This window comes from Cervus elaphus, chromosome 25, assembly GCF_910594005.1.
Source record: "Cervus elaphus chromosome 25, mCerEla1.1, whole genome shotgun sequence".
Taxonomy (NCBI): Eukaryota; Metazoa; Chordata; class Mammalia; order Artiodactyla; family Cervidae; genus Cervus; species Cervus elaphus.
The window spans coordinates 41,315,372-41,332,223 of NC_057839.1; the positions used below are offsets into that span (position 1 = coordinate 41,315,372).

The 16,852-nt window shown below is 38.9% G+C and overlaps 1 protein-coding gene across 13 annotated transcripts in view; it reads right to left on the minus strand.

Moving 5' to 3' along the window:
- RAI14 (retinoic acid induced 14) overlaps window positions 1–16,852 on the minus strand; it is a 160,910-nt gene that overhangs the window by 2,328 nt on the left and 141,730 nt on the right. For 8 of the 13 annotated variants that reach the window (XM_043887393.1, XM_043887397.1, XM_043887399.1 and 5 more), the window contains 10 exons: window positions 15,824–15,930; window positions 15,029–15,207; window positions 14,750–14,778; window positions 13,470–13,556; window positions 12,465–12,551; window positions 9,882–9,939; window positions 7,356–7,474; window positions 5,216–6,751; window positions 3,864–4,013; window positions 361–426 (listed from right to left, as the gene is read on the minus strand). In XM_043887393.1, coding sequence (XP_043743328.1) covers window positions 361–426; window positions 3,864–4,013; window positions 5,216–6,751; window positions 7,356–7,474; window positions 9,882–9,939; window positions 12,465–12,551; window positions 13,470–13,556; window positions 14,750–14,778; window positions 15,029–15,207; window positions 15,824–15,930 — 2,418 coding nt within the window. The remainder of the gene's footprint in view (window positions 1–360; window positions 427–3,863; window positions 4,014–5,215; window positions 6,752–7,355; window positions 7,475–9,881; window positions 9,940–12,464; window positions 12,552–13,469; window positions 13,557–14,749; window positions 14,779–15,028; window positions 15,208–15,823; window positions 15,931–16,852) is intronic. The other 5 variants (XM_043887396.1, XM_043887402.1, XM_043887406.1 and 2 more) reach the window with 3 other exon arrangements.

Consider the following 16,852-nt stretch of genomic DNA (forward strand, 5'->3'; position numbering starts at 1 on the left):
AAAGGGTTTCTAGAACCTTAACAGCAAATGAGAGCCCAGCCAGTCAGAACACTGACCATCCCAGGAATGCGACGGCACCAATGGCTCGGCAAATATCCTCAGGCCTGGAAAGTAACCCCCAGACTCCTTCTCGGGGCGTGTAACGGCCACCTCCTCATTCAGCACTCAACAAAGGAGGCAGCTCCCCATTAACAGGGGAAGGGGCTCCCAACACAAAATCCAAAGCAAAGCAGAAGGTATTTGAAAAAACTTTCCACGGAAAATCCATCTCCTCAAATTCTCACCCGTTCTGCTAGTTTCAAGACGGGGATCTGGACAAGCCCTGTTGTGATGTCTCTTTAGGATCCCCAGATATCATACCTGCACAGCGTAAAGAAGATGCATCCTGTAAACAGATATCACTTCCTGGTGTTGTTTCTTGCATTCCTAGAAAGAGACAGTTTGACACTGTTCAAGAGCTTGTTGTGTGTGTCACTCAGTCGTGTCTGACTCGAGACCCCATGGACTAGTGCCTGCCAGGCTCCTTTATTCATGGAATTCTCCAGGCAAGAATACTAGAGTAGGTTGTCATTCCCTTCACCAGGGTATCTTTCCGACCCAGGGATTGAACCCAGGTCTCTGGCACTGCAGGCAGATTCTTTACCATCTAAGCCACCATCAGGGGCTTAGGAGACCTTAAAAAAAAATCCTAGGAGAAGGCTGTGGCCAAATGCTACCCTAGTGATTCCTTCCAGCAACTAGCACAGGAAGCTTTTGAAATTGCTGTGGACTTGATGGGGTGTGTGGTTTGGAACACTTGTCAATATTCTTAGGGGAAAAAAAAATCTATTTCATATCTTGGCATATGTCAACTCCAGAAGAAAATTCCTGTAAAAAGTAGTTATTATAATCCCATGTTTGTTTAAACAAATATAAATATACATACTTAGGCAAATGTATTCAAACAAAGTAAACAACAGTGCAAGGAACTACATCAAATGCAGTTACTGTCTCTGAGTGGTTAAATTATAGACAATGTTTATCTAGACTAGCTTCTTCAGAGTTTTTTTTTTAATCTTTCAACTTTTCTAAAATGACCAAATATTAATTTAATTTTTAAAATGTAATCTTATAAAAAGAGTTGTTGATCACCTACTGTGTGACCAGTGGTATATAATCCCTGGGGAATTCAGTGATTTAGTTGTGTACTGAGGAGGTAAACAGGGTGATGACCCCACTCTCAAATGGCCCCGCAGCACAGCTGTTAATGCTTTTATTTCTTCTTGCTGAGATGTTATTCCAGTTCCTCTCAGTGACTATTTCAAGGATCTCAACTCAGCTCTTAACTCTTCTAAGAAGAGGCCTTTCTTCCTATTTCCCAATGGAAATCAAAACTATCACATATGGATCACTTAAAAAATCAGCTGAAGTCCATCAGTATCTATTCTTACCTCCTTCTCATCAGTGTTAGTTATGAGGTGTCCTTCCCATTTAAGGACAACCCTGGAACCTTTGATCTTTGAAGTTCATGCCACTAGGAAGTATACTTGGTAGCTCTCTGTGTGCTGATTCCTCCCGCCTCTTGGCTCCCTCCACTCCATCATTTATAGCTTTGTCTTCTGATCACTGTCTTCCTTTCTGGCCCTGCTTCTGTCATCACTTGGCTGACTTCAGTATCCACGTGGATGAACCACCTACCACCCTGGCCTTTCAGTCCCTCAACCTCAGCTTCATGACCTGTCTCTCTTCCTTCTAGCCACTCACTCTTATGGTTACCTCCCTGCCTCAGTTGTTATCTCCAAGATCTCAGTTGAAAGCATCCCACACTCCCTTCACCACCATCTCCTGTCTTTCTAGCAAATCTGCATTAGGCTTCCCCTGCCTCCCACTGTTTCTCTTCAGCTCCTGCAGATACCTAGCTCCTGAGTCACTTCTCCAGCAGTCAGCCTCCAGCCGTCCACACTCCACACCTCCACTCCAAGCTGTGCTTGCTGCAGCTACCATGGGCCATCTAAATGCCACATCCTTGCTGCCTCCTACTCATCTAAGATTCAGTACAAGCATCACTTCCTGCAGGAAGCCTTCCAAGGTTTACCCAGATTGGCTATGCACATTGCCCTTCTATGCCCACAGCATGTCGGTCATCTCTCAACGAATGCTTACCATACTGAGTACATTGAACAAGCCATTATATTCCATGAAAGCAGGGGCTGTGTCTTATTTTTATATCATGGACACCTGGTACATTACTGATAACATAGAAGCTCATTAAATGCATGTTGGATAATTGTAAGAATGACTATATAAACCATTAGTACTTTATCTACAAATCTGTGATAACCACTTGATCAGAAAAATGACCTGCAAAACAGTCAAGAGCATCTTCTCCTTCCCTGACTACGACTCCACTGCTAGAGCTGGTAACATAAAAAAGCTTTGAACTTTGTAGCCAGAGGGAGTAAGGACTGTAGAAACCTGAATTCACTAGTATTGATCTGTACTGAAGGAATCACAAAATCCAAGTTCATGTAAATGGAAGCCAGCAACAGCCCAGGGTAAACTAATCTTCATGTAGAAAACATCACATACCCTCATCAACTAAAGGGCTTCCCAGATGGCTCAGTGGTAAAAGAATGCGTCTGCCAATGCAGAAGATGCTGGAGACTCGGGTTCAATCCCTTGGTGGGGGAGATGGAGGAGGAAATGGATCCCACTCCAGTATTCTTGCCTGGAAAATCCCATGGACAGAGGAGCCTGGTGGGCTACAGTCCACAGGGTCACAAAGAGTCAAAAACAACTGAGTGAGCATGCAACAATGAAAACTTTACACTTTCTATAGCTTTGTCTTCTGATCACTGTCTTCCTTTCTGGTCCTGCTTCTGTCATTACTTGGTTGACTTCGGTATCCACATGGATGAACCACCCACCACCCTGGCCTCTCAGTCTCTCAACCTGAGAGGCCCTCCAAAGATGCCCATGTCCTAATCCCTAGAATCTATAAATGTTACCTATCAGTCAAAAGGGACCTTTTAGATTAAGGATCCTGAGATGGAAAGAAAGATTATACTGGTTATCTGGGTGGACCTTAAATGTCATTACTAGGGTCCTATCAGTTCAGTTTAGTTCAGTCACTCAGTCGTGTCTGACTCTTTGCGACCCCATGAATCGCAGCAAGAGGAGGCAAAAAGGTCAAAGGTGGAAGGACAGAACCAGAGGCTGGAGGGACGTGCTCTGGGGATGAGGGAGGGGCCATGAGCCAAGGAAAGCAGGCAGCCTCCAGAAGTTTGAAAAGACAACCAGATTCTCCCCTAGAGTCTTGAGAAGGAGCCAGCCCTGCTGAGACCTAGACTTTACTGTTGTGAAACTGATTTCTTTGAACTTATGATCTCCAGGACTGTCAGTAATAAATCTGTGTTGTTTTAAACCAAGTTTCTGTTGCTCTGTTACAACAGTCACCAGAAACGAGTACAGACGTGAAAGAGCTTTCCTGGGTGAAATCAGGAGAGGGGCCAAGAAGCAGCTTCAGACATGTGGATATACAACCACCAAGCATCCTGGCCCCCTAATAAGAAACATGTCAAGCCGCTGCCAGAGATGGTAACTACTGAAGCAGAAAAACGGAGAAAGGGGAGTGAGTGAGTGGAAGAGGGAATAAGACAAGAAGGCTCCTGCCACTATCCTGCAGACGCCTCCCTTCCCAGTGACACACGGAATTCTCATTGCAGGTAATGACTGGGAAACCCACCAGCTCCCTCTCTGGCCCTCACCTAGAGGTCTTTAGTCAACTGCTCACTAAAGCATGACTCTCTTAGGCTGGGCAGCTTTCTGCCTGGCTCCCACCTGTCGCCCACCCCCCAGCCAGCCACGGAAACAGCCCCGCTCACCGCCAGCTGGTTCTGCAGCTGCTTGACCTGCTGCTGCAGCGCCTCCAGCTGCTGGCTCTGCCTCTTGGAGGAGCTGGCGGAGTAGGAGAGCTGCGAGAGGCTGTTCAGCGCCTCCTTCAACTTGGTGACTTCCTTGGACATCTCATTTATCTAGCGAGAAAGGAAAGCTCTTATCAGGAGAGAAGGCACCCGCAGAGGCAAGATGCCAGCTGTTTCTCCACTGGGAACACAGCCTCGACTGGCCTCTGGGCCTGGAGCAATCCCTTTTCTTAATTTTTCAAAGAAAAGCCATACAATGAAACAAAAACAGGTAAGAGTCAGGGAAACCAACAAGCCTATGCAGACAAGGGCCCTGGAATGAGACTGTGCTTGGGGCCATGAAGGTAACATCTGTTATGTGGATTCCCTTCTTTCACCCTTAAGATGGAGGACTGTTTAAAAAAATTAAATCAAAAACAGAATTTCAGGTATTTAATATTTGGAGCCAGCTAGGTTTTGTTCCCTATTGCTGCCATAGGCAATCAGAAATAAGTTCTAGGAACCCTGGTATCTCTGATATCCTACCTTGTAGTGAAGACAATCCCCACGCCCACCCCCTCTCAAACCCCTGCCTCCTTGGCTTTGGAAGCTCTTTTGGAAACATTCATGATAATAAAGGAATAAAAAATAAATAATTCTCTAGTGAATGCTGTTCAGAACATCTAACCTGGGAGACTGGGCATCTGGGGATGCAGAGCAGATCCAAGCACAGAAGCATCCTTCACTTCTCCCTTACTCTCCACCTTCCTCCATGCTCAGCCCATCTGAGCTGAGTTGCCTGGCCCCCCACATTCCTCCCTTTCTCTCCTGTTGCACACGTTTGAAAATGAGGACCAGGGAGGGCTTTTAAACTGACTCAAGAGTAAGCTCATGGGGTTTAGGGAAGCAGTATCAAGTCTGGCAGTAATTGATTTTCCATATGACAGAGGAAATCTGTCTGGATTCCAACGGAGTAGAAGTTTAAGATGGATCACAAATATTTCTCAGCCGGGGGGTTCACTTCTGGCCCCTGACACTTGGCAGAGCTTCTGTAAAATAATTTTTAAGGGGAAAATATGTACCACACATTTGAAAATACTCTGGTGTGAGGGAAGTAGAAGAAGATAAGTGCTTTCTCTCTCTCTCTCTTTAAATAAATGTCCACCCTACTATTTTTAATGTGGTGTTGGGGACAGATGGAGTCCTGTGTGAAGCCTTAGTGCATTCACAATAGCTTAGTGCTAACAAATGCTAAAAATGCTAATTTCAGTAAATGAAGGTTCAAAGTACCAGGGTTTGCTAGCTAGAAATTCAATAGCAACAGTCTCACCAACCTTCTTGTCTTTATCCTCTTCCAGTTTTGAGGAGCTCTCGGAATGTCTCTTCATTTCTGCGAGTTCTTCCTGAGCATGCTGGCATTTTTGCAGAAGTTCATTTACTTCCTGCTCTTTGGATTTCAAGAGAGTCTGAATGTTTTCCTTTTCCCTTTTCATTTGTGAGACCTCACTTCTAATCTGGGCAACCTCTGAATGGGCCTTCTCTTTCTCTTTCACGGAATCCCTTAATTTTGAGGCCAACACACTCACTTCACTTTCCAAAGATGACTGGAGCTTCTCGTAGGCAGACCGGGGCACCATCGCGTCGGTCATGGCCGCCTTCTCCTCTAGGAGCTGTTTCTCCAGCTTTGCCACCTCCCCTTCCTTGCTCGCCAGGTGCTCTTTCAGACTGCTTATTTTTCCCTCCATCTCTTTGGCAGTGGTCCGCAGAGTGGTTATCACTTGCAAATGCTCCGTGATGGAGACAGAGTTCTCTTTCTGAGCATCTACCAACTGTTTGAGCTGGGTCAGCTCATTCAGCACTTTTGAATACTGAGACTTCATTTCGGACAGTGCCTCTTCGGCCTTCGCTCTGGATACGTTTGTCACTTGCATCAGCTTCTCATGCTCCGCTTTATGGATATATTCAGCTGTGACGTCTTCTAGAGACTTCCTCTTCCGGTAATCCTCCAGCTCTGCCTGGGCCTCTTTGTACAGCTGGGACAGCTCACTCACCTGCTTGTTGAGTTCATCAATCATCCTGTTCATGGCCTCTTTCATGTCCTCAGCTTCATCACCCGCCTCCTGGGTCACCTGATTTTTCAACGTATCTTTCAGTTTTGTGATTTCTTCTTGTGCCTCTTGATATTTCTCAAACAAAAATGCTTTCTCCTTATTCATATTCTCAATCACCAAGCAATAGGAACTTTTCATTTCCTCGTACTCCTCCCTCGGTGGCTGAACAACTGCCTCTTTCTCCCTCTCTGCCAGCTTCTCCTCTAACTCTCTCACTTTCTCTCTATTTCGTTCACTTTCTTCCAGGGCACCCTGGAGGTCCCGCTTGAGCACGTCCATTTCTTCCTCGGTGATCCTCAGCTCATGCAGGTGTGAATAAGTATCCACACTTTCCGGTGAGACCAGGCCCAACTTCATCTGCTTCTGCACACTCAGGACTTCTTTCATAGCTTCCTCGTACTTGCTCTGAGTTTCCTTAAGTTTCTGGCTGAGGTCGGAGCCGTTCTCCGAGATCTCGGCGTTGTTTAAGCACACTGATTCTGTCCTCCTGGTCTGGAGCTCGGCCTGCAGCTGTTTCCTCTCCGCTTCAGAGCTCTCCAGTCTCTTCTGCAAGTCGTGTAAAACCTCTTGGAGTTGCTGGATTCTGACATCGCTGTCGAGAGTGGATTTACTTGAGGAATGTGTTATGACAGATGGAGATGGTTTGGAGTCTAGAGGAGGGGTTTCACTAGGTTTGCCCAGGGATGGGGCCAAGTCAGTTTGAGTAGAATGGTAAGAGTCAAAGCTCAGGTCTGTTTCCCCCTCCCTGGGTGTTTTGGCCTGGAAAGAAGGCAAGAATGAAATGACACCAAAGGTGTGGTTAGATGAGCAAGCAACTGCAATCGGGGAGCAAATCCAAACCTTGAGTATGGGGGAGCAGCAGTATCATTCTGCACGCGTCCTCTTGCCCCATGAAAAAATATGGTCTGGGACACAAGAGTCAGGCTTAACAACACTAAGCTTATTCTGTGCTCTTGAAGGACAGATTATGTTTGCCACTTTAAAAATGCAACACCTGTTTTGGCTGCAGAGCTTCTAACTCAAATTTTTCTTTGTTTCTCATATTATTGTAGTTGCCCTACTTCTTACCACATTCTTAAATCTGCGAAATGATCAACTTTACTAAATGAATGACTAGTCATGTGTATGGTGTGCATATAGCTATCTATTGTCATATATATCATACTAAGTATATAATTATATAATTTACCAGTTTATAAAAATAATAAGTTAGTAAGTCTCAAGAAACAAATAATTTGAAAGCATAAAATGCTAAAGGGTAATTATATTTTAAAAAGAAGAAACCAGTGTTGGTGTCTAAAACAAAATACCCAACTAACCCTGAGAAATCCAATAGCTTGACCCGACTGAACTATTTACCTACCTGTAATTTATCTTGTAACTCCTTATTGTGTAAGGTAAGAGAAGCAACTTTTGCTTGCAACAGGACAAGAAGGTCTTGCTGGTCAACCTCAGAACTTATATCCAATAAGCTATCAGCACCTTAGGAAAGAGAAAGGCAATTTAAAATAATATTTTAAAAATTTAACTATTATTTCTCTGACCTCTAACAAACTCACTTTCTACCCAATCCAGTTCTTCCTTCTCGTCCAGACTAGGGATGAAAGACCCATTCAGCTGGATAGGGGTCTCCTCACTCCCTAGCATAATATTAGATGCCTAGATACAAATAAACTCATCTGAAAACTGATGGATTTGGTCATATAGTTTCTGTTCACTTGATTAAGTGCCACACCTTAGTTGTTTTTTATTCCTCCCATGCCCTATATATCCCACTCTATGAATCCTTTTAGAAAGATCTCTGGAATCTGGTTTACTTCTTATCCCCATCCCCATTACCCTAGTTTAGACTTCATCACCATACCTGGTAACTATACAAATGGGTTCCTAATAAATCTTTCTCTCTCTCCTCTAGTGAAAATATAGCCTGTACCAACAACACTGTCAGACTAATCTTCCTAAAACATACTTAGATGGGGTCATGCCTTTGGTTCAAGTGCTTTAATTGCTCTCCCTCCAAAAATAATCTCCAACTTCCTTTATCTGGATTAAGGCCTCCTGGATCTGGCTTCAATCTACTTTTTTTTCAGGTTTATGACTCATCACGTCTTTCCCCAGTATCCCATTTTCATCAGATTTACACACTCTCTATTCTCAACATAAGGTTGCTTCTTTAATTTTTCATCCATATGATTGCCCTTGTAGCATCTCTTTGGCTGGATAACTCTTAGGCATCCTTCAAGACCCACATCAGACCCTGCCTCTTCCTTAAGGCATTTGCTGACCACCCCTGCATGAAACATGAGTTCCCGAATCCCACAATAAACACTGCTGGTAAACCACAACTATTTGACATTCTACTGATTATCATGCTGAAATAACATCTAAAGCTATGCTACTCAAAGTTCTCATTGAGATAAGACAAGAAATGTGCTCCAGAATGTCATTCAATATACTGCTTCCTTCACCCAGAAAGTCTTCCTATGGATAAAAATTGTCAGGTGGATGAAACAGTGTGCTTGGCTGGATGACTTTTTGGAGCAATCCCTTTTTTAATTTTAGACTGGCAACAGTTTAGAGACCACACTCTGAACAGCACTGATCCAAATTTTCACCTCTATTTAAAAAATTTCTCACAACCATTTAATGCAAAGATGAAAACTTGAGTCTTAATTTAGAAGGATGCGAAATGACATCTCTTCCCAGAAATGCTTACTAATGATATCTGGGGCCTAAACCACAGCTTTATGAGTGTTCTGGACATAGAGTCTGGTCAGCTTGGAATGAATCAGGGGATTTGGGAGCAGGAGGGTAATTCTAAGCAACAAAAATTACTTCTAAGATAGGATGGATGGCTTTTAAAGTATCCAATGTAACAGTTGTACAGTTATATTAACATTGTTCTCTACCAGGAATATTTCTTAACACATTATTAACTAGAGCTGTATTAACGTCTCAAGCATTAGTTTCTGCAAAAATTCCCCAGCCAATAATATGCTTATATGTCTAAATTTTGTAAGTTAAGTGCTCCAAACACATATGATGTGCATAACAGATTGAGAAACTGGATACTGGAACAAAAAAGGGGCCTTTGAAATAATCTACTCCACATTTCAAATTGATTCTGAAGGTACTGTACTACATTCTTAAAGGGTAAAGCAACAGGATGAACTCAATACAATGAATCAAACCTCCTTGAAGACAATATGATTGCATGTGATTTGACACTCTTTTCACGTCTGTTTAAAATCCAAAGTAGAAAAGTTCAATTATGGCAGCCGTGGAGGTGCTCAGTTGGCTCTCTCTTCAAGAAATAACCTGCTGCTCAGTCGCAAGAAGGGTCACTAGCTGGCAGCTCACAGCCCGTGGACCTCATCGCAAAACAGTGTCTTAAAATGCATAAAATAGAATGTACAAGCTACAGCAATCAGCAAGCTTCTTTTGTAACCCACCAAACAACAAGATCTGGAAGCAGGTCTAATAACTGCCATAGTTTCTAGTAGAGATACTATAAATGATCTTTCAAGATATTTGTAATAACAGTAAGGGGATATGATAGCATCTATGAGTTCTCTTGGTGTCAAAATCACTGATCTGCTAACACTACTGGGGCTTTCTGTCTATATTCATCACTGAAGGAAGTGCCAATGTTAAATTAGGAACAGATGAAAACAGAGATTTCTTTTTTCATATCCAAGCTCAGGGACTCCTTAAAATCTAGGTTAAAGCCTGCTGAAGTAGACAGCATCAGACTGTGAAAGACTGGCAGTGTTTGGGTGGTCCCCGAGGTTCTCTGACTTCCCCAGACAGGGTATCTCTCCTTGGCCTTTGCTCTCTTAAAGGGACATGAAATAGAGACCAGTCATGGGGACAGGCCCCTTCGTCTTACCTGTAGTACTGGCACTTTGCCTGTCTCTGGTCTCTTGTATAGAACTAATCTCAGCCTGCTGGAACACAAAAATGACTTAAAATATATTCCTGAATGTCACACTCTGCAAAAGAGTCCAGCGAATTTTTCTCCTTGAGTTTACACGGGTTGGTATGATCCTACTATGAAAATAGACCATCTCCAGGAAAGAAGATATTTTAAAATATAAGTACATAAAAGCAACAATTAACCCCTGAGATAAAATTTTTATTTAGAGGTTCCTAAGGATATATTCTCAAAATATTACAAAATGAAACCTCATGAATATTACAAAAATCTTTGAAGATTATAATAAACTTACATAATAGCTAATTCAGTGGGCTGTGTGCTAAAACTTGAGATTGTGAATACTGCTTTCATAGTAAAGACAAATAGAAGTTTTACTTATCTGGGTAATATATTAAAATACATTAGAACTATTTTTAGCTTTATCACTTTATCAATAAATCATTAATATATTAATTGCCTTTAAGAAAAATGGTAATCAATGAGACCTGTCAGGGAAAATACAGGTAATTTTATAAGGGAATAAGAATTCTTATGGCTGTGGACTGACAATCTCCTAAAGATTTCCTCTAAACCTGTATCCCCGAATATCTGTCTTTTAGTATATTGGAAAAATTCTTGTAACTTCAAAGCCAAACTCTCATTCCAAAACAAAATACAGTTTCTTGCCAGAAATTACTAAGTTTTATCTAGATATGCCATAGACCATGATGAGAGAGATAATTTTTCAGCAAAGGAACTTTCGTAAACGCTCAAATGCTAAAAATAGAGTGGCTCATTTTTGGCAAGTGCTTATCATAACAAAAGCTTTATTTTCACTTAAAAAATACGTGCTTATTTTTATTTTTCAACTCTATTACAGTACAATAAAGTATATACATTGAAAGCTTTTAATTTGAGGAGTTTTAACAGATACACACCCAAGATACCACTATAATCAAGATTCAGAATATCCCCATTACCTCTTAAGTTTCCTCATGCCTCATTAGCCAATCCCTGCCATTCCCAGGCAATCACACTACTCTCCTTTTTTCATTTTCTAGAATTCCTATAAATGGAATATTACAAGGGATGAACTTCTTTGAGCCTAGCTTCTTTCATTCAGCATGATGGTTTCCAGATTCATCTATGATACTGCTTGGCCAGCACTTCATTCTCTTTTTATGGCTGATTAATGCTCTTATATATGGATATATCTCATTATCTTTATCCATTCACTTGTTGTAAGACATTTGGACTGTTTCTAGTTTGGGGATATTTGAAAAAAGATGCTATAAACATTTGTGTACTTTTTGAGACATATTTTAATTTCTCTTGGGTAAACATCTATGAGTGAATGGCTAGATTATATGTTAGGTGTATGTTGAACTTTTACAGAAACTGTCAGATGGTTTTCCAAAGTAGCTATGGGCTTCCCTGGTGGCTCAGATGGTAAAGATTTGCCTTCAATGTGGGAGACCTGGGTTCAATCTGTGGGTTGAGAAGATCCTCTGGCGGAGGACATGGCAACCTACTCCAGTATTCTTGCCTGGAGAATCCTTATGGACAGAGGAGCCTGGAGGGCTGCAGTAGCTGTACCATTATACATCCAACAAACAGAGTATGAGAGTTCTAGTTCTTCCACATCATCACCACCCATTGGCATCTTTTTATCTTTTAAAACTTTAGCTATTGCAGATGGTGTCCCTTTTATCTTTCTGTGATTTTTTTTAAAGAAATAAGCCTTTTTACACTCTATTTCTGAAAAACATAATTTGTCATATTGTTCTTTGGAATGCATTTGCTACCTTTGAGCCATAATCATATTAGAAGATATTAGGATGGTAGTTATAAAGGCATAACTTCCTTTCCTTGCCTTATATTTTAATAAAATCTAGTTAACACAAACGAGATGATAGGTTGATAGAATCTTTTTCAGATCAATGTGCATCTAAGTTAAACACAAATTTATTTTTAGTAATTCTTAGATGGGGGAAATAAATACACAATTATGCCATTGAAATTTCACTGTAACAAATATAAATTTTACTTTTTTTCCAAGTATAATTTCCTAGTGATACTTAGGTAAACAAATATTAAATTGAAATACCCTCTCATTCCTTAAAATACATTCCAACCACAAATCTAGACAATCAGGTAGAATGGATTTACTAACATTTTAAAAATACATATTACTTTTATAATTATATAAAAATATATAATTACTTCTTAGTAAGACATCAGCGACTATCCATTTCTTTCTTTTTGATTGATATTATGTCAACTCAATTTGGAAAGATGTCTGGTTATCAGGTAAGTTCTTATCTTTGTCCTTTTTTTAAATGAAGAAAATTAAATATTAGTTAATAAATATATTCAGTCTACTCTTTTTTTATGGAGTCTTCACCAGAAAAAATAATCAGAGGATGACTTCTGATGAAAAGGTTGTAAACCAATGACTGGGAAGTATATTCTGTTTTACCCAGTGCTATATAACTTAAGTCAAATCTATTGTATATCTTAAAATTAAGTAATAAGTTGAACACAGAAATGAAATACCTTGAAGGGTGGTTCAGCAAAAAATACTGATTCCTTTCCTGAAAGTGGTGTTGAAGTTATTGATCTTGGGGAAGACACATCACTCAACTAAAAAACCAAAACGAAAACCATCAATAAGGAATCCTTCTTCAAAAGTTTTTCTTCTCCAGTGCCAAAGAATTAGCCTATTTAACCAATGCAAATAAATCTAACAGTAATTATGCTTAGTTTCAATTAATTCAACGGTAACGTATTTTCAGTACAATTCACCTATCTCAAATACTTTCTGAAAGTTTACAGAGTAGAATTAACTAAGGAACTTTGCTCCTATATTCACTAGAATTAACTTTACAAGTTTATAAAACTTCTATTGCAGATTGAGAATATTATTAATGAATATGCTAACATATTTAATATTACTTATTGAAGGAGATATTCTCCTTAAATACTTGATAAGGATTATTCTTTTTATGGCCTATGCTTCTTTTAATAATAAACCCTGGCTTGTTTTTATTTATCATTTCATAGTTACCCAAGCTTCCTCTTCTACTCAGTAATCACTATAAGCTCAAAAATGAAAGCTCCTTTAATGTTAGTCAACCTTAAATGTAATATGAAAGGCAAATATATTTCAATAATGTTTGATAAACCAACTAAAATTCATTTTCAACTAATGCTTCACCAGTCACACATTCTCCCCACTTTACTAGAGCTGTTAATGTGAGCTCTGTCTGAGCTTATTATCTTAAGGAAAAAGGTCCTGTTCTAGATTTTCAGAATTTTGAAACTTCTAAAAAAAGATACAGTCTAATTCTTTAGCTTTGAAATAAGTAAGAATCAACATTATTTCCCTACTATAATCAAAATTCTTCATATCACTATTTGTAGTTTAAAACTGCTAAAGAAAATTTTAAATGTTCATTTAAGGGTCAATTTTAAAACAGTTCTTTTTGACCTAAACACAAAATAAAAAAATTATGGCTTTGTTGTTATGTTTTTTTCATTGTTGGTTTCTTTCATTTTTACCTGAGTAGGACTGATAGGAGGTGGTGGAGCTTTGCGTTTTTTTGGAGTTCCACTTCTCTCTGAGCTTATTTTAGAGACTTGATCATGCTGAAAGTTATCACAGTCCAAAGAATGGAGGTGGGTTAGTTAGGTTAGTAAAGTCTGAGTAAATAGCTTCATCAAACAAATGAGAAAAACCTCAACAGTTCATGCACTTTTTACTTTATCAAGTTCTGAAATCTGCTACCAACATAAAAATAAGTAATATGCATGCTCCAAGTGTTCTTCTAGCAGCCCATGCTTTAAAGTAAGAAAATAAAAAACATAAGACAAAACCAGATTAAGTTGGTGTGCAGAACTTGGAAAGGAGAGGATAAGGAATTGTTTACCACAATTTAGAACCCAGAGTATGTTCATAGTCTAGCTCCCATCTTAATGCAAAGCAGTGGTATTTCCCCTACCTTTTCACTACTTCCATTCCTTTTCTTAAAAATGTACAGTTGACCCTCCATATCCACAAGTTCCACACCCACAGATTCAACCATCTGCATATCCCAGAATCACAGATACAGACAGCCAACTGTACCACACTATTTTATATAAGAGACTTGAGTGTCTGCAGATTTTGCTATTCCCTGCAGATGCCAAGGAATGACTACGAATACGGGGAAAAGGGAGAACTTCCTCTCTGAAGGTTATGAATAGATAACACAGTTGGTATAAAATAAATTCAGTATCAAGTATTTGCTCAGTATGATAATTTTTCCAAGAACCTTGACTTATAAATAATCAAATATATAGCTCATTAACAAACAATAGTGACTATGTTTTTAAGAAAAACTCCAAAGTAACAGCGTAAACTTCTCAATTTCTATTTGTGTAAAATGAATGACATTTTAGAAAAGATCTAATTAAAATGAAAGTGGCAGATCTCATATTTTCATTAAATATTTAACACAGAGTGCTGTAATTCATGTGATATTACAAGTAGTTAAAATACTGTTGTTCTCAGAGTTAAAAATCACATCAAACCTTTTCACACCAGTAGGAAATATTAGTACATTTCAGAAAAAAAGATGAATATATGAGTAGCAAGTTTAAAGTTACATGCTTTGGGAACAGGTTAAATCATTAAGAAAATATTTACCACCTTACAATGAATCATTTATTCCAAAGGTATTTTACTTCTTAAGTAGTTTCAGCCTAGTCTTAATCACTTTCCTAATGGCCCACAGAGTGGTTTAATCAGAAATTCCCACAAGCAATGATAAAAAAGAATCTCCTCTTCCAAAGATAAATACCTGCTTTGGTTTTGTTGGTGTCTTTAAATCTATAGAAGAAAAATGAGAAAAAAAAACCTATAACAACCATAATGACTCATATCTACTTTGGGTGGGGGGGGTATATAAACACACACTTGCACACAAACACACCCATATACACAACATACACAATATCCAACACTTCATTTTTCCCCAGGAATATATTTAAAAGAATAATAATGTACAAATTCCTTTATTCTTTGGGGAAAATGGAGTGGGATAAATTTGAAACAACATTGGCTATTTTCTTTCACATACCAGCATCCTGAGAGATTTTTGATAATAGAAGGCTTTGAATTCCTGCATTTTCCGAGAGTTTGGAATAATGTAAGGCATTGTGTCCAAGAGAATCTACAAGGTTTAGGTCTGCACCCTTTTTAATTAAGGCTTCTACGATGTTTGAGCTGCCAATCTCACAAGCCAACATGAGAGCAGTTCTAAAGAATGAGGAGACAAAAAATCAGTACTGGAAAACAAAATCTGGAAACTTCTGCTAGGAAATAATTTCATTTGTCTTAAAAACAGAGAAAAGGAGATTAAGTGCATTTAAACCTGTACTACTCTTAATACTACAGGAAATTCAAAGTGGAATGCTACCAAAATCGGCTGTTTTATAAAAGCTCAGATTAAATCATAAACAATATTAGGTCAAATAACATAGACATAACTATGATGGAATTTAAATATGATTGGCACAAATCTTGTCTTTTCTCAAATCAAGTTTTATAAAGAACCTATAACATTATTAAGCCTGTTTTGTTTTTTTTTAAAACAACCAATATGTTTACTTTTATTTTGCCTGAAAAATCAAAGGAAATGGCCTATCCATTTTAACATTTAATAATGTCATCATAGACACAGTCAGTTATGATGCTCCCAGCGGTCTAGAGAAAATATTTTTTTAAGTCAAAACAGATTCTTAATTATCCAAAAAAGGCAGAACACAGTAAAGAAGTTAAAACTGCTTTAAAACAAATGATCCAAAGTACAGCTGTGAAAACTTCTCAGAATGTGGATATCAGTGAAATCACATGCTTTCTAATTCTGTGGTACCTTCCATTTTTGTCTCTGGAATTTACATCTGCTCCATGGTCCAGAAGAAAGCGACAGACCTCACTGTGGCCATTTTGTACTGCAAGAAGCAGTGGTATATTCCCATCCTAGGAGACAAATTCAGATTAAGATTTTAATTTAGAAGCCAAATACCAGATATGCAAAGGTCCTGATTCCTTCTGTACTTATGTCAAGGCTTGAGGCAAGTATACCATGTTCATTGAGAAATGGCTTTCCATGTTCTGGAGAAATGAAGGGTTGTTTCCTTATGGCATTACTAGGTCCCATGCTCTCTAAGCACTTTCTTCTAAGTATCCTAGCATCCTGCCATGCCATCAACTGTCTTCTTGGAAAGCATATGCTTTCATAATTTTACTAGATATCAAAACATAGCTTAAGAGTTTATTTATCCATTACTGACACATGACAAGATAAAGAGATTGATGGAAAGAAAGGTTTGTTTAATATAACAATTGACAATTTCTTTAGAAAAAATTAGATTACCAGCTCATACAAATTGCAAAATGAATTAAGAATCTCAACATCACAGTATAAAACAAATGAAAAAAATACCAGGAGAATTTATGGGTGACAATTTCCACAATCTTAGGGTGAATAGGGGACCTGACTCAAATTATGCAAGCCATAAAGAGAAGCTCTTATTCTGTTCTTGCATTGAACATACCCCACATATGTGGTTGACAATAATTTTAAGGCAGATGTATTCAAATAGGCAAAGGAAAAAAAGAGTTACAATATATTCAATTATTATAATGTGGGGATATTTAAAAATACAACTGCTACTTAAAGATTAAGTATTCAGTCAGAGTAGAACTTCAGAATTCCTAGAAAATTATCTCTGTGATGTTATAATACTTTCTGGTTATAAAGTATTGAGATTCAGCAAGTGTGAATTTATTTACAGATTTTAAATGCTCACTTCACAATGTCCCCATCAAGTGTAACTTACACATGCCAAGTCTCATGCTATAGCAGGAAATTCAATGCCGTAAACAGGAGCAAGAGGCA